A 21,135-nucleotide genomic window follows, 5' to 3' on the forward strand; every position below is an offset into this window, starting at 1 on the left:
AAGCTGTTCCACATGATCGTCAATTCATTGCTCTGCTGTATCCCCATGTAATAAATATGACTGCTTGCTCATTAGGGCAGTGGCTAAAAGTCCAGATGTGAACTGAAAATCACAGGGAGACTGAGAGGAAAGTTCACATTTCTCCTGTTTCTTGGTAAAAAAAAGCTATGAGCATAAGTCTTGGTTAGTTAATTTACAAGCATTCCTCGTGTTTCTTAAGCCACATTTTCCCTTTACGTGTGAATTTCCTCTTAAAAGAGATGTTAGGATTCAGGCAATTGAATGAAGAGCTGTCAACAGCTCTGACTGGGATGGGACTGTATAAAAATTGATACACAGCATAATGCCAAACATGACAGCATTTCCATGTCCATTTTCAAATGAAGTTGCTGGAAGCTGTCCAGCTGATTCAGTGGATGATCCCATCGTTAGGAGATGGACTTTCCTTTAGTGGACTGTCACAGGCTTCCTGTGAAATAATCTTACTGTGCTGCAGTTTCTCAGGCATAAAATGCAGACAGTATTGTTTTACCCATGGGGGTATTTTGAAGATCTGTTTACTGTTGATCATAAGATATGTCACTACTGTAGTAATACAGGGCATTGTTTAAGATATAGTAATACAAATGTACAATGCTAGAAAAATAGCCTAAACTGAATGCTCTGTGAAATTAGCTGTGTGCAGTGTATGCTGGAGATCATCAGTGCGGTCTCATCTGGTTGTAGGAGTGAGATTTCTACATGCTCAGAGTTCAGTGGCTCACACCAGGGAGATCCTGTGGTACACAGGGCTTTCTGAAAGTTCTCTGCATCCCAGTGCACCTCACCCCAAAACACTTGTCCATGATGGAATTAGTACCTTGCAACTGCTGTAGGCAACTACAGGGGAAACATGGTAAAACAATTGCAGTGAAACCACCATTAGTCCATTCTGCATTTTTCTAAAGTGAACTGGCTTTTTCTTGTCTTTAATCACCAAGAAATATTCCAGGAACTGAAATACCTCGGAGTTACTCTGATTACAGTCTGCATGGTGGAGGGTGTGCTTGTAAAATTAGAACTGATTTCTTGTGGAAACGGAGTAACTTTGGTGAATCAGAACAGCTACCTTCAATCTCTTTTAAACTGCAAAACCTTCAAACTGGCTAAGAAATGATAAGCCATCTCTACCTGTATGACAACTGCAAAAATGTTGGTTGCTTCTTTTATTTCAGATTACTATGCTGTGGTCACTGTTCCAGCAGGAGCACGCAGTATACAGCTCCAGGAAATGGAGATCTCCACCAGCTACCTAGCAGTACGCAACCTTGGTAAAAAGTATTATCTGACAGGAGACTGGACAATTGACTGGCCAGGAAAGTTCTCTTTTGCTGGAACAGTTTTTGATTATCAACGCTCTTTTAACCATCCAGAGAGTCTATATGCAGCAGGACCAACTAATGAGACGCTGGTCTTTGAAGTAAGCTTTCTTCTGTTTATTCCTCCCTTGATGTCTATTACAAAATTAGTAAAGACAGCTTGAGCTCTGCACTGTAGCTCTTGGCAAGATTAAAGAATAGCGTTGAGTCATGACAGTATTCAGACTTAATTGTGTGGTCATGCTAGATGGAAAGTCCTTTCACTAGTTTAGCAAGGTCTGAAGTTTATCAAACTGTCAGAAATTCAGTGAAAAGGAAGGTGCATTAACCACACCATATAACATGATTTCTCTGTTGCTGCATAATGGCTATAGAGATTATAAACACATCCCATAAATGGCATACGATAAAATTCAGTGATGTAAAAGTCAAATGCTAGCAGCTTCTAATAATACTTCTGAAACTGCAGGCACATGTAGTCAGTCTAACATCTACCCTGGGATACAGTTGGTTGAAGTACCATACATAGGCTCCTATGTAATTTCTGTTGGTTCAGTTTTATTGGTGATAGAATCTGAACTAATGAATTTTATATATGTTTATCTCTCAGTCAAATTTGTATCACCTACTCTAACAGATGTTCTGTGTTGAAACCATATTTCATAGAAAGTTATTTTGGTACTTATGTGGTTTGTTCCAGTGTTACAGTTTTGAGATTGGCTACTAATACTTTTGTTCTAAGAAAAACTAGTTTATGCATTGAGTTACTTCACTAGATTTTCTCTTAAAATGCATCAGAACATCTGAGGGGCTGTTTCTGGTTCAGTTGCTCAAGTCTTTGCTTCCTGTTAGCCACGTTAGTTTGCCTGTTTTGTCAGAAAGCTCTAGCAGATCTTTGGCTTTGTAACTGATCCATTGTATCTGCTTTGATGAATCCTTCCTTGTAAGAAGGAAGGAACCCTCCCTAGAAGGGATTCAGTACCTTCTTTCTCACACCTTCCAGCACCATTCTGATCACCCACTACCAAAGGCAGAGGTTTCTGTGGTATGCATTTGTGGCCTTTTCTGAGGCAGCAGCCTGCAGTTTGTTCACCCCACTGCAGAACACCACCCCTCTGCAGGAGGTAACAGGAGTGGTTAGCTGAGAGCTCCGGACTCCGTCTCCCTTAGGCAGCTTTGTTCCGTTAAAGTAAGACAGACAGTTAAGTGTAGACTGTGACATGAAATATATTCATCAAGGAGTATTTAAACTTTCACAAGTATTCGGCCAAGTGTTATTTGGAATACTGAAGAGCCTTACTTCTACCCATACAGATTGAGTCATGCACTTAAATGTATCTTTAAAAACCACTGAAGTTCATGGGCCATGCACACTTGCTGAAGTAATTTAGGATGAACACATGTTTTAGAACAGACAGTCTGACATGGACTAAGGGTGTGTATTTTCACAAATTACTATCACGGTTTGCAGTGCTTTTTATAACGTTATTTCTAAGTAAAAAGAATTTTCAGTTTCGGTATATATGTGCATAGGGATGCTTTAGTGCAAAGGAGAGTTTGGTCTACAAGTTACAGACACACTTCCCCATCTGCAAAACATCTCTAAACCAGCCTTACAACAAAGAAACAGGCACACTTGTAAATACTGTGAAATGTTAAACTGAACTCTCAGGAATCTTATTTGTCATAATACAAAGTAGATTAAACTATATTATTACAAAGCTAAAGTATGAATAATAAATTTCCTGCAAGATGACTTACTTGGCTGCATATCATGCACATACTTTGCAGAATAAAGATTAAAGAAAGAAATTTTAATGCCAAATAACACTTCTATTTTCATCCTATCAAATTATGCTAAACAGTTTTATTAAGATTTAACATTTAACTGGAGGCTATTGCTCCTCTGAGAGCTTATTTAAACTTCCCTTGTATTTTTATTGAAATACCTACACCACTGGCATTGGCAAGTAGGGATTCTAATGACTGCAAATGTTACGGTCACGTATTCCCAATTACATGTATCTCTGAGCTGTGGTTAAGATTTTTTCTTCCTTTCAACAATTTAAGCAAGATTCAACAAACTGAGTTCTGGAAAAAATGCAACATTTTCTGTGTTCAGAGATCTGCATTATTTATGATTTACCAGTAACTGTAAGCAGCAAAAATGCCAATGAAAACTGAAGAAATATGCTTTTATGAGAAAATATGCATATTGCTGAAGATCTGTTTGCAGCAGTAATAATGAAACAATTCCTACTCTGACTATAAATACCAGAAATTGATAGAAAGTTGAAAAAGGGAGTGTTTAAGCATACTGCATTGTAGCTTTGTTTATATTTTCCTCTTGTATAATTTTCAGAGCAGTGTACGAAAAAAAGTCCTGCCAGCATTTTTTTATCTAATTCAGTTGGTTTTCAGTAAAATAAAGCTTTCCAGGGTTCAGCTTCTTACTGTAATCTTCAGATATTTTTTCATAATTTTTTAACTAGGTTGTTTCCAAAGAAATTTAATACTTATTTTCTAGATCGGGGTTTGGGATTTTTTTGCTTTTTTCTCCAAGAATTCTGTGTGAGCCCTTGTAAAAGTGCACACTGCAGGTATTGAGCAACTGAATAAATTACATGCAGAAATGCAGGAACTTTTATTATTCAGGTGGGCAGAAAATACAAGATTTTGTAGGTGCATTTATTGCCATTCCACTGTGATTTGAAAGACAGATTAACACTACTTGTGCCTGTTTGGTTTTGTAGTCATAGTTTTGCTAGACGTTTGTGTGGTGACTCAAACAGTCCAGGTTTTCCACTGTGCTTCTGAACACAAATCAGCCTGCACATATCCAGAACGTTCAGGCTCTGCATGTCCTCTGAGCAACACTCACAGGAGAGGATGGGACCGGTGCGCTTCAGGTACGGGTCCAGACAGGTCTGGGAAATCTGTGCTCAAGGCAATCACTTCCTTTGAAATGCAGTCATTCTCCAAAGTATTTTCTTGAAAGAGACATCTGAAGCATGTATTAAGAGAGAAGGAGGAAGCCCAAGTCAGAAAAAAAGTTTTAAAATTCCCCACTGTCTTGAATAGCACAAGTTCAGCCTTGCAGTTCTACAAAATGCTTTGTATTTCTGTCTTACTGTACAGAATGTTCCCACACAATTGTTTTTCCATCAGGGTTTTCAATAGTTCAGCTAAGCATGTACCATTTAGTCAGACAAGAGTGATAAAGAGCTTTTCTTATTTACCCTGGAATTTCTAAAAAAAAAAAAAAGAATAAAATACACATATATGTATTTACATATATTCTATGTATGTAATTATGGGACCAAGTCATACCAAAGAAGACAAAGGGCAGTGAATCTGTAATTTAACTAGGTTGTGGGAGGAGAAATATAAATTAGAGTGGCCAAATATTTTCTGAGGAGAACATTGTGAGTTGAATGTAGGATTAAATGTGTGGGACTAGTATTTCCTGAGCACAGCTACTGGAAGGCTAAATGTATGATGAGATATTAGAATTCTTCTAAGCTCATTCTAGGTCATTCAAGAATTAATTTCACAAAGGGAGGGAAAACAAAAACCAGTAAACCAATGCCCTTCAGAGTTTGTGTATCTGCATCCTTCTGAAGTAATATTGATACTCTGGTGATTGTGGGTTTGTAGAAACCAGTAAAAGCTGAAATGAAAAATAATCATGGATTTAGAAGGCAGTTCCCCAAATGGTCACATTCAGGTTAGATGAAATAACAGACAGTGGTCAAAGGGGTAGAAATATGATAGTTAAATAATAATTTATGATCAGAAATTAATACCAGGTTTTTAAAATATGGTTTCAGCAGCATAATTGTCTCATCTTAAATGGAAATACACTGGAATATTTTTTAATGTCGTTGAATATATTCAGCTCATTTATCTATTGCTTGGTGCAAAGTAACCTAAGGTCAGTACTCTCAATTTAAAGACCTTACCAGTGTTTTTCTGTTAACTGAAGTATTCTGTTTCTGAATAATATTCTGAAAATAATTCTGAAAAATATTTAGCTTAATGAGAAACAAACAGTAAGTTCATCATTCATTTACCTAGCTTTGAAAAGAAGGACTGCCATTGGGCATCTCTAACTGCTGAAAGTACTTTGAGGAGAGCCTAGCAGGGCATGAGGGATGCTGCCCTCACAGGGCTTTAGCAATACAGAACTCCTATCAGGTCCCCTCATGACATCCACTTGTTGAGATATTCAGTCACCTTCCACAACTTACTTGAATTATGAGACAGATTCTGAAATGGCAAAAGAAACTGAACTGTTATGTGGGCATGACAAATATTGTGTGACTCAGAATTGATTAACTAATGTAAAAACACTGAGAGTTTAATAAATAATTAATAATTAATAAATAATAAAATTCATTTTCTATTCCATCAGTAAGTGGATGAAGAACTGACTGATTTGGGAAGTCAAATATGATTTGAGAAAGCACTGTAGAGTTTTCAGGCTAAGATAGAATTTGAACATTCACTGACATTTACCTCAAACTTGGTGAAATAGAGGGAGAGGATGCTTGCAAAGAAGCAGACATTCATGGGAAGAGAAGGTGAATGGAGCTCCAAGGCAGGAATATGTCTAATTAAAACCAGTAAATCACTTCCTCTTTATCAATAGGGGAAAGAAGAGAAAGGAGGCCAGGTGGAATGACTTTACTGATGATGTAGCTGCCACTGGGAGAAAGCCAAGTTGCAGTTATAAAGCACTGCATTTATTATTAGCTACTAGATGATAAATTTGTACTGATTTCCCCTAAAGAGAAAGTAAGAGGAAGAGAGCTAAGATGTGCTTATAAGATACAGATGTTGGTTCAGTACAGAGGATAAAAGGGTTCTCCTTTAGTGAGGAGAGATTAGCTGGACAGTATCCCTGCAGGTTGTACATTTAGCATGCGAACAGTAGAAAAAACGGAGACACAATAACAACAGAAGATAAATTTGAAACAGCTGAAGTAGAAATGAGATCATACAGGACCTTTCAAGGATACTCTATTTTTTTCATTTTTTCTTTCTCCTTTTAATCACCTTAGTGGACTTTCTTGAAAAACAATCATTTGTCAAAAGCTTTTAGCTAAGATTGTGTTTAAAATGTCTTTAGAAATAATGAAGAGATAAAGCCCCGTTTGTTTTAAGGTTTGGCTTAAGTAAGCAATGGGTAATTCTTTCTTTACAGGTGCTTTCCAAGAAGGTTTTCTCTCCCTTTCCTTTGACATTCCTGATGTTAGCCACTGTCCAGCATCCCATCCAATAAAAATCCATTAAGACAAGGGTCCTGGTTTAAAGTTTTTTAAACAATTTTCCACCATGCTGCATGCTTAATTTATCCTACTGAAACCTGAGCAAATCCATAAAAGTAGAATTAATCTTGATTAGACAGAGAAATCACAATCTGGTTTAGGATGTTGGATATTGATATTTAAGCAGCATGTAAAGTCACAGTGGATCACAACTGTAGGTCTCTCAAGAATAGCTCAGGCAGGCACCAGCCTTCCACACAGACCCCTCTCTGCAACTGAGGTCTCACTGCTGACAGCTTAACCCTGTCACACTCACCTAAAGAACTTACCAAAGACTTACACGGCATGGAACAACCTGAGAAATGTAGGTGCAATTTGAAGACTCAGATCAAAGCTAGCATGTGTGGATGCTGGGATTCAAAGCTTGGGCTCCATATTGTGTAAAATAATCTCTTTTAATCCAGTGTGCCACAAGTAACTTCACACACCCATCTTATGTTAAAAAGCAGCTGAAAGCAGAGTCAGTGGTAATAATGCTGATAGACTCTTTAGAAGTATGAGCTGCAAAATGGAGTATTTTATTGGAAACTTAGGATAGACACGGGAAAGAAAAGTTATCTCAAAGAAAGGAGCAGATGTACAGCTAGTTTAGGAAAACTGTAAATTTAGCTCTAAAAACAAAATTAGCAGCAAAAGGAAAAGGTTCTTTGCTCAGGAGAGTTCAATTTATCCATTGTTTTAACATCTTGTGCCCTAAGCGAAAGCCACAGCTCTTTTTCTTCAGGATAGATCTGGCAGATTCCAGCCACAGAGTCTGTGGTTTTCGAGCTCAAGAAGCTGTAAATTTTATAACTTTGCGCCCTGCGGCAGAGCTGCTGAGTGTTTTGTCTGAAGTCAGGTGGTTGGTGCGTTAAAGGTAGACCTTAAACAGTTCTGTTGAGGAACTGGAAATGTTTAAGGACGTTGCTTGCCAGCTGTAAATTTGGGAGCAAATGCCAGTTGGCTGGAAAGATGCTGGAATGCATCCAGTTAAGTAGACTAGCATTGGAGGTCTTTCCAAATTTGTAGGTCTGATAACTTGGCTGTATGTGCAGACTTCAGTTATTGGGTTGTTAAGGAAAGGCTTTACAATGAATGTTTGAAAATATGATAGAAACCTCTTTACATGCTCATTACTTTGGCAAAATTGCAACTTTGCAATAGTATTGCATTCCTGGTGAAAGCTTGGTTGAACATTCTACTTTGTATACTATTTTCCGGCTGAATGCCATGGACTTGGGTTTTGCTTCCTACAATATTTTGCCTCTGATACTTTTCCAGAGTTTAATTTTGGCCTTTTGCTACATAGCTGGGATGACCCAGGGGGAAAGAGCCCCCACTGTGGTGCAGCTCTTGCTTCGTAAACATTCCTCATGGAGTCTGCTGGGTGGGAAGGGGTTCACATTGGGCTGCCAGCCAGGAAACATAGTTTACCCCATCTGCCCACTATAACTGTGTCTGCTTTCCATGGCATGAGAAGGGGTGTAGCCCATGGTCTTGAAATGAGTATGGCCCAGCTTGTCTGGTGTGCAGGACCTGCCCCCAGGCACTTGCTCAGCTGGTGGCTGTGAGTTTCTTACATCAGTGATGGTTGTTCTCTGAAGTGATAGGAGCAACATCTTGTTCTAACTCATTCAAGATCACTTCCTCTTAATTCATTTTATTCTTTTGAAGCACTAGGAGAATATTGCTCTATCAGGAGTAAAACTGGCTGCCACTTTTATCTTCTTATCCTCCCTCTTTCTTATTCTGACTTCTGTTCAGGAGGAATTAATTCTGTTTCTTGCCTATACTACCACCAAATAAAGAGTAGTCTCAGAGACAAGTGCTCAGTCTAGTACTTCAAAGTACTCTTATTTAGAAGCTTTACTGGCTTTTTGGCCACTGGCATAGCACAGGTTTATGACATTTGTCAGAATCAGAAGGGACGAGGGCTCACCCTTACACAAAGTTATGGACAAAACCTCCTCCTCTTTCGACACATGAGTTACTAAAAGGCAAGCCTCTGCACTTGAATGAACACAGAGCATCTACTGAAAGGGGAGAAAGTGTTTCTGGCTGCCCAAGATGGTGAGATCTGAGCTAATACCTGGGATTTGTAGGACCTTCCAATGGGTAAAAGCAAATTAAAGCATTTTGAAGTCTGGTCTGTAAGAACCAGGAAAGAAATTGTTTTAATTGAAGAATAGTTTTCCAGGGCTCAGTTCTTACTAGGGTTAACACAGCTTTTTTTTTTTTTCCCTGAAGTACATGTTCTGAAACTTTACGTGTTAGATATTTGTCTCAATTTGTCCCTCAGAGAAGGAGAGTAGGGTGAACACAAATCATTGCAGCTTGTTCCTTCTACAAATCTGATGGCTGTGGGCTTGAGGTTCAAGATTCAAAGTTACCGTGGAACAGCTGTTTTAAGAGAGTTGGACTTTCTGCTATCAGCAATTGGACAGCTTTATAAAAGTAAAAATTTAGATAGAAGAGATATTTTCCTTCATCTGAAGGAACAGTTGAATCTTGTGAAACATTTACATCAGACAATCATGAACAGCCAAGGATAAAAAGAAAGGTGTTCATGAATTAAGCTTGGATAGGCGAGCTGAAAACTTTCACATGAAATACTCTAATTTACCTGTGCTTGGAGAGTTTTCTAATCTGAATCTTCCAATGTCAAGGCATGTGCTCTCCAATTCTTTTGGAAGTGTTTTGACTTTTACAGTTTTAATTGTTGTATTCTTAGTTTGGATCATTATTAAGGTTCACTGACTGAAATAAAATCTTTGGCTACTAGGAAAGGAAAATACAGCATCCTTTGTTCTTTCTTCTAGAAAAGTAAACAATACACAGTCCAGATCCTTCATGTGTTATTGAAGTGGGAGTCATGTAATTTTGGCCTGAATTTTCAATGTCATGAGTAATTTCTGTACATTTCCAGAATAATTTAAGATCTTTGACTACATTTCAAAATATTATTATTAACTATAAATTGTGTTGGTATTTCTTAGTCTTAACATAAATACAAGTTTGTTGTTATTTTATGAAACCAGTCTGTACGGGAATTAGTATCCATGCTATGCTTAAGCACTTGGGTAAGACATCATATGAACTTGACTGATAATTTATTTGTACTTTGAATGGTAATTGTTAACATATATTGAAATTGTACTTGAAATGCTGGTGCTTATCAAAAAGCATACTTAGGACCTGAGGTTAACTGCACCTGCTCTTTGTATTATGATGACCAGACCCATATTGGTGAAGAATTAAAACATAATTGAGCTCTGTAACTGCAAACTTGTGCTTTTTCTACCAAGTATGAATATAAATGCACTTTTGCTGCCAGAAAGCTTTAAAAATAAATGTTCTTAAATAGAAATTTATCCCCCAGTATAGCTCTGTGTCAGATGTTTGTGCATCTTGCATTGATTATAATTCATATTTGAAATGAATACAGTATATTTCAGAAAGTTGCCTACATGAAAACTGAAATATAATTTATCAGTAAAACAGTACACCCCCGAGAAGTAGACTCCCCAAGTTAAATGACAAAGACTGGTATTGTAGTCAGTAATCACCAATTCTATAAATTTTCTAACACATTATGCTATAATCATGGATAAATTTTTTCCCCAGTCCTTTTGCCATGTAGACCCCAAGGGACAGGCCTAGACTGAAGCTTTATCGGCTTCAATCGTTAGGAGAAAAATAGCAGCTGAGGGTCTTCCAAACAAAATCTATCACCAGTCTGTATAGAAAACAGTTTCTTATCCTCAGCCTCAAGAACTGAGGCAGCCGTCTCTAAGCACCTCTATTCCCAGTCTCCACACAGCTATGCTATTGATTTGCTCAAGCTTCTTTCCGTCAAACATTTGAGTCCAGTTTGCTTACCAAGCAAAGGCTTTGTCATTCGTAGAAGGCAGGAAATTTCTCCCACCCCCATCCTTCATCCGTCTACTGCACTGCCACAGCAAACACAAGCACCTGCCTGTGAGCCCCAGTGAACGCAGGGACCCAGTTACAGGCCTGTTGCAGGAGCAGAGCACTGAGAACGGGGGCAGGGGCAATGACTAATACTACATTGCCAAAAGGTTTCAGATAGTTGGCATCTACTAAAGGCATTTCTGCTTCCCTAAGCCAGTCAAATGCCATCTGAATTAAGGGAGCATTATGCCCTGCAGTTGTTAGTCCAAGCAAACACTTTGCTGTTTAGGAATTACTTTGGTGTTTTTTAGTTTATGGAAAAATTTAGTCTCCTGAACATTCTTTCATAAGCACTGTGTGTACAGATATATTATCTGTATCACGTTCAATTCGTCTTCCTTCAGAATGACAAAATTCTTCTTTTGTTATACCTGCTCCCTCTTTTTTTTTAAACAAACTCCAAATACTCCTCTACAGATCCTTCTACAAGGCAAAAATCCTGGGATTGCTTGGGAATACACGTTTTCCAAAACCAACAATGAAAACAAGACGTTTGTCAAAAAATACAGTTACTCATGGATGACGGTACATTCAGAGTGCTCAGCTACCTGTGGTGGTGGTAGGTAACTTCCCAATTGCCAGTCATCATTGTCTTTGTTTTTTTAAGGCATTTCAAGCATTTCAGCTGCCTCTAATTTTGCAAAAGTGTATCAATGCATACGGGGGTTACACTGAACACATGGTCCCTATGTTTTTATCTCACAACTTACAGTATAGATGAAATACCTTGATACATCCTTTATAGTAAGAAGAAAATCACATCAGTCTCAGTTCACGTAAGCCCATAGCCATATGATATCTTACGTTGAAGTAATGTAGAAAGTAAATATGTGCTTTGATGGTGTTGCAGTTTGGGAACAAAGAAAGATAGCAAATAATGAGTAAAATTTATCTTACATGTAGAGAATAATTGAAGACTAAAATATTATCAAGACCTTTACAAACAGTTGCACATTAATTTTGTCGCTGTTAAGCTACAAATACTCAAATTCTGCCAGCTCAGAGTCTGAAATCCTGTAAAAGCTGAAGATTTCTTATTACCATATTCCTATAGGTATTTTCATTGTGCAGACTATCTGTTTGTTCTTCTAAATCCTGGATGTTTTGTCAGTGGACGTAATTCTGGGATGTAATGAAAGCATAAAATTGGCATGTGGGGAATCCTGCAAAAAAGTATGGAGAATTAACATTATAGGATCCATTAAATTGGAACTGAGTCATATAAATAAGATTATACAATGCAGTTTTCTTTAATACCAAAGAATAGGGCTGGGTAACCAAGGAATTGATGTGTTATGGTTCTGTATAGGAAAAAAAGTACAGGTGAAATTCATGAACGTCTTGCTATTGTGTTGTCAGGCTTCACAGCATCTGAATAAACTGTTTATGGAAGAAAGACTGTCCAGGAGCACTGTAGACCTAAAATATGACAACTGTATTTTTCTTGCTTCCCTTTAAAACAAATAAAGGTTGCAGCATGGATATAAAGATGCTGGAAGCATGGCTGTTTTCAAATTTGAGTTCCTGTACCCAGTGAACCATGAGGGAGGGGAATGATACATCTCAATTAAAGATAAATCGACAAAATCACTTCATCTCTTAAGGCATTTGTGGTCTTCTCTGTCATCTGAGTTTAAGAGCAGGAACCTACAGAATTCTATAAACACAAAATGTTTTGTTGTAGCCTGCAAGTGCATGAAGAGAGCTCTAAGCCAGCACTGATAATTTCTGCAGGGAATTAGGATTTGAGGAATTACTGCTTTTTGCTGTGGGAAGATTCTACAAATACGCTGTTTATAACTGAAATGTTTCATCTGACTTCAATAGTACCTGTGTTACAGAAAAGGGAATTAATTTTAAAAACATGCTGCCAAATTAAATCCTATCTTATTTATTTCAAGTCAGTGGAATTGAACCAAGGATGAGCTTGGACTTGTTTAGTTAAAATTCTTCCCTGCTACTTTTTTTCTTATATTTTGAATAAACATTTGTTTTACTGTATTTTTTTCTAATACATCCATAGGACACATGACAGCAAAAGCAATTTGTTTAGAAGATCATCGTACGCGAGTTAATTCCTCCTTCTGTGGCCCAAGGATGAAGCCTTTAACTGAGACAAAACTATGCAACACTAATCCCTGCCCAGCATAGTAAGTACTCTCTATTTTTGTACCTTTTTTGCTGTGCCTTATGACTGAGTTCACCATGAAAGAAGTCCTCTGACAGGCAGACAGGAGTGTATAGCCTGCTAGATGAACCCACTTTTATTCTGCAATGTAAATCAGTAATTGTTTAAAAATGTTAGTTGTGTAGGCTTCTGCCCAACGATAATAATAGAGGCAGTATTTTTAATGTTGCTAAGCAGGACCTCCCGAGGATTGCTTGCAGCTCTATCACCATGCTGGGGTTAGCTATGTGACACCGAGTAAATCTAAGTTACTTAGAGGCCTGTTCTGCCACCTTTACTCACCTTGAATCAGTAAGACCATTTCCTGAGTAAAGTGCTACTCCCCATGTGGAAGCTTGGCCCCATGACTCAGATTCCACATATTAGATTAGGTTAAAAGAACCTTGTGAAGTGTAATTAGTGCTTTTTGGACAAAATGTCCCACAGAGTATTATGATACCAAGAAGAGGACTATCTAAACCAAATAAATCATCAGCTATGCTCCTGGTGCCCACAAAAATAAATATGATGACATTGCCCCTGTGAACAGTCTTATTTTCTAAAAGATGTAAGAAAAGTGAGATGCAAAGGAAGACATTGACATACAGATAAGCATTTAGAATCCAGCTGGTCTAAATCAATAGAGCTCCTTTAAAAACAAATGAGTTACGCTGATTTATAGTAGCTGTAGTAGGGGTCCTTTGGAAAAAAAATGCAGTGTGCTCATATAATTAAGCACAGGATTGTGTGGCATGGAATAGAAGTGGACAGACTGAAGGACACATTGGCCATCTTTCTCCTGCTGGATTTTTTTTTTCACTTTTGGATTTCTGACTTTGCAACCCTAGCATTGTTTTAATTTTATACTAAAGATCATAAAGCTGCACTATGTTCGACAAGACACTGACTTCCAGGACAGAGAATTTCTAAAGCGATATGTTTAAAAATGAGGAGTGTTTCAGTGAGAAATAAAGACAGCTGAAGATGTCTTGTTGTCATTGAAGTGCACAGGCAGCAGAAGGCAGGGGAATGGAGTAAAACTCTAGACCTGTTGTCATCTGCTGGTTTACTCTGTGGTGATAAAAGCAATGGGCTGTAGAAGCAATTGGCTAAGTCTGCTCCCATACTTCATAAAATAATACATTTAATGAAGCTTAATAGGAAGCATTCCACATCTCCTCCAATCCAGAAGAGGACAATGGGGCAAAGCAAAAAGATGGGTGTGTTCTGCAGTGGCTTTGTTTTCACTTAAAAATCCATAGTTTGCAGTATGTTAAACATACTAAAAAATAGTCCAGTAATAGTTTGGAATTTCCTGCCAAATTTAAAGATTACAGCAGAGTACACAAAATCGAAATGGCAAATTATACATTACGACCACAAAACGAGAGCGATAAGATTTAAGCAATGGCCACATGTGACATGAGAGCCCCATGTTCCTGCTTCAGCAGTTTCTTTAGATTGCGTTTAGCCACACGATTTTCTGAATACCAATGTTAAATAATCTTTGTAGCCAAACACAATCCTTCATATGTGACTTATCTTCTGCCAGAACTATTTTTATCCAATGAACTCAGTATCATGTACACATAAATATCTTGTCTATGATGTCCCCAGGAGTCTTTTTGTTTATGCTTACCTTTACTTTGATGTGGCCTTGTTATGCTATAAGGCTTCACCAGAGTCATATTCATTTCTACTGACAGCAAACGAAATTGCCATTTCTGTTAACCAGAGATCCTGATGCATTTTGAACATCCACTGATACCCCATCACTGAAAATGCTGACTATCCATTCTGACATGCAGTGCAATGTTTTCATGCCGAAACTGCTATTATATTCTTAGCTTTACTACTTTTGAAACACTGTTAATGACTTGAACCCTAAAAAGAGAAAAAAAAAAACCAAACAAAAAAAAGCAAAAAAAAACCAAACCATAATCCCCCAAGCCACCTTTAGGGAAACTCACTAATTAATTACTTTTGAATCCTTGGGATACGTTAATGTGTGGAAGTTCTACATGTAGAACCATGTCTTAAGTTAACAGATTGCCATTCATCTGAGTGAAACTGTGCCAGACTCTCTGCTGAGGAATCTGCCCAGAAAGTCATGGCATGTAATAATTCCCATAAAACTGAGACAGGCAACATCAAAAAATTTAGCATTAAAAAATGTAGCATTAATAAATAACATTGAAGAAACAAAGAATGCTTAATAGCCAGCAAGTAAAGCAAAAAGAAATATATGGTAGGTGCAACAGGCAAGGGAAGGAGATGACTAACATGAGACAGTTTTGTGTCAGTTTTGTGACATAAAAGAGGCTCTAGAGTTACAAAGATCAGTGAGGAATAATTACTGCATAAGAACAAAGACTTATTAGTTTGAGTAGGAACAAACTACTGTCCTGACAGCAAAGAACACAGAAAGGCATCGGTACTGTGCATTGTTGTTATTGGATTTCAGAGCTGCCAAATCTGGTCATAATTATTTAGTTATTTGAGCTAATGAAAGATACTCTTGGATCACAGCCAAGATAATCTTGGAAAATGGCAGTTTACTGGAGGACATTAAAGTAGGTTTATTGCTGTCGCCTCTGTGAAGAAGGAAACTTTCTGGACAGTTATGGTGAATAAACTCTTAAAATGAACGCTTCTGGTAGTTCTACCAATCAGTGTTGTCAGAAACACCAAGGCATACTAACTAAAAGTTGTAAAATGTATTAAAACTATAACTTTTTTTCCAGAAGTTTGCATTGTAATAGTCCAAATATTTATAAATCAGACAAAAGGAAACTTCTGACGTGGTCTGGAATTACGTAACTACTGACTTTTTACATTAATATTTCTTTGTCCTTAAATGAGTGCTTTTTATATTTCCCACTACTTTTGGCAGTTACTGAAGTTACTGACTGAGAGTTGGGATTTGTCCTGTTCCCAAAGGGATTTTTCCAAAATAAGCTTTTTATACATTTTTTACAAATTAGAATTAGATTTGTCTTCAGGCAGATGTGGACAGACAAATGGGATGCTGTTCATCTTTCACACAGTAAGAAAAGTAAAAAAACTATATGCAAGCAGCTATTTCAGTGGTTACAGGACTGCTGCTGTGAGAAACTGTAGGGTAGGCCAAGCAGCTGGATGTGAGATGAGAGCCTTTTCTGTGGCAAACATTATTAAAAATGTGTAAAATGGATGTTTTAAAATCTTTATTTTAATTTCAGTGCTGGGTTTTTAAGTGAGACTTCTCAACTTGAGTAGTTGTGTCTCCTTCATAGTTTCCTTTGTTCTTCTATTTTCCTACTAATAGTTATTTTATGGTCTTACATCAACAAAGACATGTGGTTGGTTGTTTGCAAAGTGTCCCAAAAAGGCTGGGAACCCAATCAGTGTGTTACTAACAGAAGTACTGAGCAGCTACTAATATTTAAAAACTGAACTTACCCTAAGCAATTGGTGATAACTCTTCAGACTCTTGTGTCACTTCTGTGACACGATGTGTAACTGAAGTGTGCCTGTGACTGGAGGAGGGATTCGCCAACAGCTTTTGCTGGTTGTATTTCCTCTGCTTTATTTAGATTCTACATCATCTGTCTGCCAAATTTATTAGTCTGAGGACATTTAAATCCTCAAGACACTAATGACAGCACTGCTGATTTTAGCAAGCAAATTCTTTTTTTGTGAATAGAGGCCAGTAAGATTCGACATAAATAGCACTGGTCGGCACCATGCCAACATCCATCTCGCAGTATGAGTGAACCTACACACAAATGCACAGGAGGTGCTGGCTCAGCTAAGGTGGACCCATTCCTTCTGTCCCACACCAGCTTTCCCTTTGTACCAGCTGAGGAGAATCTTCCTCCTCTTGCCTGTCTTCTGAAGAGATGTAAAAAGGAAAAAAATGTAAACCAAAGGGCAGAACTTTCCAATAATCAAATCTTATCGATTTTCAGAACTGTTTTCATTTATTTGTAATCTTCCTTTGACTTTGGATGTGTTTGTCTATTTGGAGATCTCTTCAGCAGCTAAAGTGACAAAAATGATCATCCTACCATTTATTTAGAAGAGGTTTTTCTTTTTGTGTTTTAGAGAGCCTTTTTTTTTTTCAATTAGAAGCATAGACGTGGTTAGAAACACATGGTGATTTGTTAGCCAAACCCTTAGATCTTCTGGATACTCCACCAGCCTGTCAGTATTTTTCACAATCCATGTGGAATTCCAGATTCCAGGTCAGATTCACAGGCAAGCTGGTTCTGGTAGGTGTAGAGCTGTAAAGAAGTAATACTAGTTTTTCTAGTTGTGTGACTTATATTTTGTCCCTAGCAAAATGTTTTGTGCTTTGAAAATGGATAATATAACTAATTATGGTTTTTTGATTTCTTGAACAGACAGCAGTACATCAGGAGAGCAGGATCCTGAATAATTCCCATTTGACAGGAGGCCTGTATGAATTGATTTTATAAAGCTAACTAACTGGGCTCCTGTGTTTCTAACATGTATTTTCTCCTCTTAGCTGGTCAACAGGTGAATGGAGTGTGTGCAGCAAATCTTGTGGAGGAGGGCAACAAACCCGTCTCATTCAGTGTGTTCAAAAAAGGGATTTCCAAAGAGAGGAGGTAGTGACCCATTCCCTGTGTCCCATCAGCACCCCTACACAGGTGCAGATGTGCAATAGCCAGGACTGCCCACCTGAATGGAGCCCTGGACTATGGTCTCAGGTAATTTGGAGAAAATCTTGCATTTTTGTCTGCTGGCATAATGCAAATATTGCCAAAAAAAAAAAAAAAAAAAAAAAAAAAAGCTCAGAAAGAAGAATAGTATGGACTTTGTAAGGGTCAGTACTTTGCAAGTGGCTCTGTTCATGAAGATAACATGTAAATGCATATATATTTTAATTAGACTTCCTAAGTGCTCAGACAGGAGGGCTTGTCAGAAGTTGGCATGTGATGTCCTTTCTGGTATGTACAAACAGAAGGGTAATTTTTTCTGGTTTTATAACTGAAGGCTCTATGAATTCCTCAAAGCCATCACACCCCTCTGAGGTTACTTCCCGCAGTAGTATTAACTTTTCTCAGAGATTATAAGCAGTCACGGAATGAAGAAATATTTGGGGTTAGAGTTGTGTGTTAATGCACACACATATGTGAATTGTAGGTTAATAGATTTGTGATGTACATGGTCACTAATCACTTCTGTACATCTGCCTTTGTTAGAGTAACTGTTCCGCTTCAAGTAGAGCACTGCTGCAATTAGTTGCCTGAAGGAGCATAAGACCCCTGAGCAGATACCTGTGTGCACACACCCTGCTCTGCAGGCTTGACAACTGCCTCACATCAAACCAGCCTGATTTAAAACACACACACACTTACACAGAGCTCATCACTGCTCTTTCTTTCACTCCTATTGATGCAGGTATGAACTGTTAGTGTAAGGATAAGTGAAGTACTGGGAAATCTAGGATTTAAGAGAGAGCTGCTAATACACTTCTGTCAAAATATGCTACATTATTTTCACTTTTTCATCTTCATTTACTGAGATTCAAGGTGGATTTAGATTTACTCAAAAATCTGTTACTTCTGTGTATAGTTTGTGGTATTGTTACTCTTCATGTATTGAAGAACATCTTGACCTAAGCTGAGTAGCACAGACTGCCCCTCCAGGGGGGTGCCCATAAACGCACTAAGACAGACAAATAATTACTCAATGCTCCACGGCAACAAAGTTTTAACACTCAGAAATAGAACTTTTTTTTTCCCCTATATGTGAAGGAAACCTTAGTGTGGGAGGAGACTGTAAAAAACGAGTATGATCATTAGATTCTTAAAAAGGAAGAAAGAACAAAGTTTTCAAATACATTCACACTTTCATACTTTCCTTCCTCAAAAATTATATAAAAAACCCCACCACAATCAAAACAAACAACACCCCCCCCCCCAAAAAAAAAAAACCACAAAACCCAACAAAACCACAAACGAAATTTCCTCCTCTTTAGGAGATGTAAAATTCAAGTTGGAATTTTCAAATAAGCCTCTGAAAATGAAGCTCACAAGTACTGCTGAAATGTAATGCGCAGGCCTATTGAACAAGTTGTTAGTGAAGATTTTAGGGTTCAGCTGAAAGCTGCTATATCACAGGCTCAAAGGAGCTAAAGAGGGGAAAAATGCAAAATATTCAGCCTCTCTACACAAACCAGAGTAATTTTAAATGAAAAGAGTTGATTATTGTTTTGGGGAAAGATTAAACAAAGATTTTCAGAATGCAGATATTTCTGTTGTATCCTCAGTATAACTCTGCTTTCAAGACATCTTTTTAAAACATTTGGAATTTAATACTAGTGCAGGACTCTGCCTTGGAATGTGCCCCTTTATTATTAGTAAGAACAATTAGAAGAGGATGGAAGAAGGTAGAAAGCTGGCAACATTGTTTTGGGGCCATTTATTTCTTTATTTCATCAGGAATGGCTCATTCATGCATTTTATTGTATGCTAAGGAAGTGGAAACTACAGAATGTATTTTCAAATAAAACCCAATGCAGCAGTGTGTATTTATTCACTGGGGACTTGCCCTAAGCTTCAGTTGTAATCTTGGCAATTAAAATATCTCTGGTCAAACTTCCTAACCATTGTCTGTATCAGATTCTGTCTTGTAGTGAGATTCATTTGGTGAAGGAGTTATGTACTGATTCCCTGGGTAGTTTTCTCTGCCTGTATCCCATCCCTCTAGGCCAAGGTGAGGACAAAATAACAAATAGCTGAGAACTTTGTTGGGAGATTTTGCGATGGGAGGTTAGGACCAGCTTTCAACTATACTGCCCAGGGAAAAAAGCATATTGCTCACAAGTCCAACTTACCTCATCTACGGAAGAGAGATATTACTTATCTGTTCTATGTGGAGGCTGTAAGAGTTCAGAGTTTACATTAAGAAAGAACTTACAACAATGTTTCAGAAGTGACATACAGATGTTGCTGTTATTTACCAATAGAATTTCAAGTTTACTTATAATGGCAGCTACCCAGCACATTAGCCATGGTTTCTGTGCTCTGCTGTAAAACACAAACAATGCCAATTTTCATTTCCTCTAGTTCAAATGAATGTTTCTTTCCATCACAGTGCTCCAAGACTTGTGGGAGAGGTGTTAAGAAACGGGATGTCTACTGCAAAAGTACTGGTTCTCCCAAGGTTAATATCTTGCCTGAAAGTATGTGCAGCAAAGACCATAAACCTGAATCCCATCAGACCTGTGTGCTAGGACGCTGCCCCAAGAACGACCGGCTCCAGTGGGTGGTTTCTTCCTGGAGTGAGGTAAAGCAGTGTGGTTACATGGCTTGGCTGCTCTTGGAAATATTGACTCAGGGACATGCACAAATCCTGTGGGGGAAAAGCTGAGCTGACATTTTTGAATCAGGTGTGCTAGGCAAGCAGCTGTAGAAACATAGTTCTTTATATACAACTGCAGTTAGATGTACCCCAATGTCTTTGTCTTTCAGGACTTTCTCTGACTCAGATTCGTATTTCATTTTACACATTATGGAATATGGTCTTTGTGGGTTTAGTTACATACTGCTTCTGTACTTTTGCATAACTGGGGGTCTCTGGCACATAGCATAGTCTCCTTTATCTGCATGTGCTCCTTTAAACAGTATACTTTGCCCTTGCAGTGCTCAGTCTCCTGTGGCCCAGGTGTACAAAAACGAGAACTAAAATGTGGAGAGAAAACCATGCATGGGAAATTGATCACCTTTCCTCAGAGAAGATGTAGAAACATCAAAAAACCAAGCACTAACCTGGAAGAAGCTTGTAACAAGGGAGCCTGTCCATCGCAAATGCTGTATAACATGGTGTCTGGCTGGTATTCCTCACCCTGGCAGCAGGTACGAATGGGAAACTTTCCCACTTCTCTCCCTGTCCCAGCTAGCACTCTGTCCAGCACTATTTCATGTCTTGACTTTTACAGGGCTTATAAAAGGAGAGTGTTTTTCTACACAGTAGCTCAAGTAGGAACCCCTAGTGCTTTTCACTATGCATCATTAGAGAACAAAATAACTGCAGTGTGGCTCTTGGACGCTGCATCCACTGTAATTAAAAGTTGCTTGCAGTGCTGGACTTAGGGAGCACCAAACCTAGGAAAGCTGTGGTACCATATACCACAGAACAAGCACTAAAGCTGGGATGGCACAAACACCAAGCTACCTAAATAAAAGCTGTCACTGGTCTTACTTTGTGCTGTAGTCAAATATCCAATTGTATGGAGGAGACGGCTCCAGTACTAGTGGTCTACAGGTGTCTCCTGCATGTACCTATTCTCTAAAGAAAGATGTACCACTCAGCTGCT

General features: G+C 38.2%; 1 protein-coding gene across 3 annotated transcripts in view; it reads left to right on the forward strand.

The window, feature by feature from the left end:
- ADAMTS18 (ADAM metallopeptidase with thrombospondin type 1 motif 18) overlaps positions 1-21,135 on the forward strand; it is a 76,788-nt gene that overhangs the window by 49,186 nt on the left and 6,467 nt on the right. For all 3 annotated transcript variants that reach the window (XM_061346739.1, XM_061346738.1, XM_061346740.1), the window contains 6 exons: positions 1,215-1,459; positions 11,057-11,198; positions 12,663-12,789; positions 17,317-17,521; positions 19,914-20,105; positions 20,462-20,674. In XM_061346739.1, coding sequence (XP_061202723.1) covers positions 1,215-1,459; positions 11,057-11,198; positions 12,663-12,789; positions 17,317-17,521; positions 19,914-20,105; positions 20,462-20,674 — 1,124 coding nt within the window. The remainder of the gene's footprint in view (positions 1-1,214; positions 1,460-11,056; positions 11,199-12,662; positions 12,790-17,316; positions 17,522-19,913; positions 20,106-20,461; positions 20,675-21,135) is intronic.

This window comes from Neopsephotus bourkii, unplaced genomic scaffold (genome assembly GCF_033783945.1).
Source record: "Neopsephotus bourkii isolate Nb327-2 ecotype Australia unplaced genomic scaffold, CSIRO-AGI_Nbou_v1 NB_274, whole genome shotgun sequence".
Classification (NCBI taxonomy): domain Eukaryota; kingdom Metazoa; phylum Chordata; class Aves; order Psittaciformes; family Psittacidae; genus Neopsephotus; species Neopsephotus bourkii.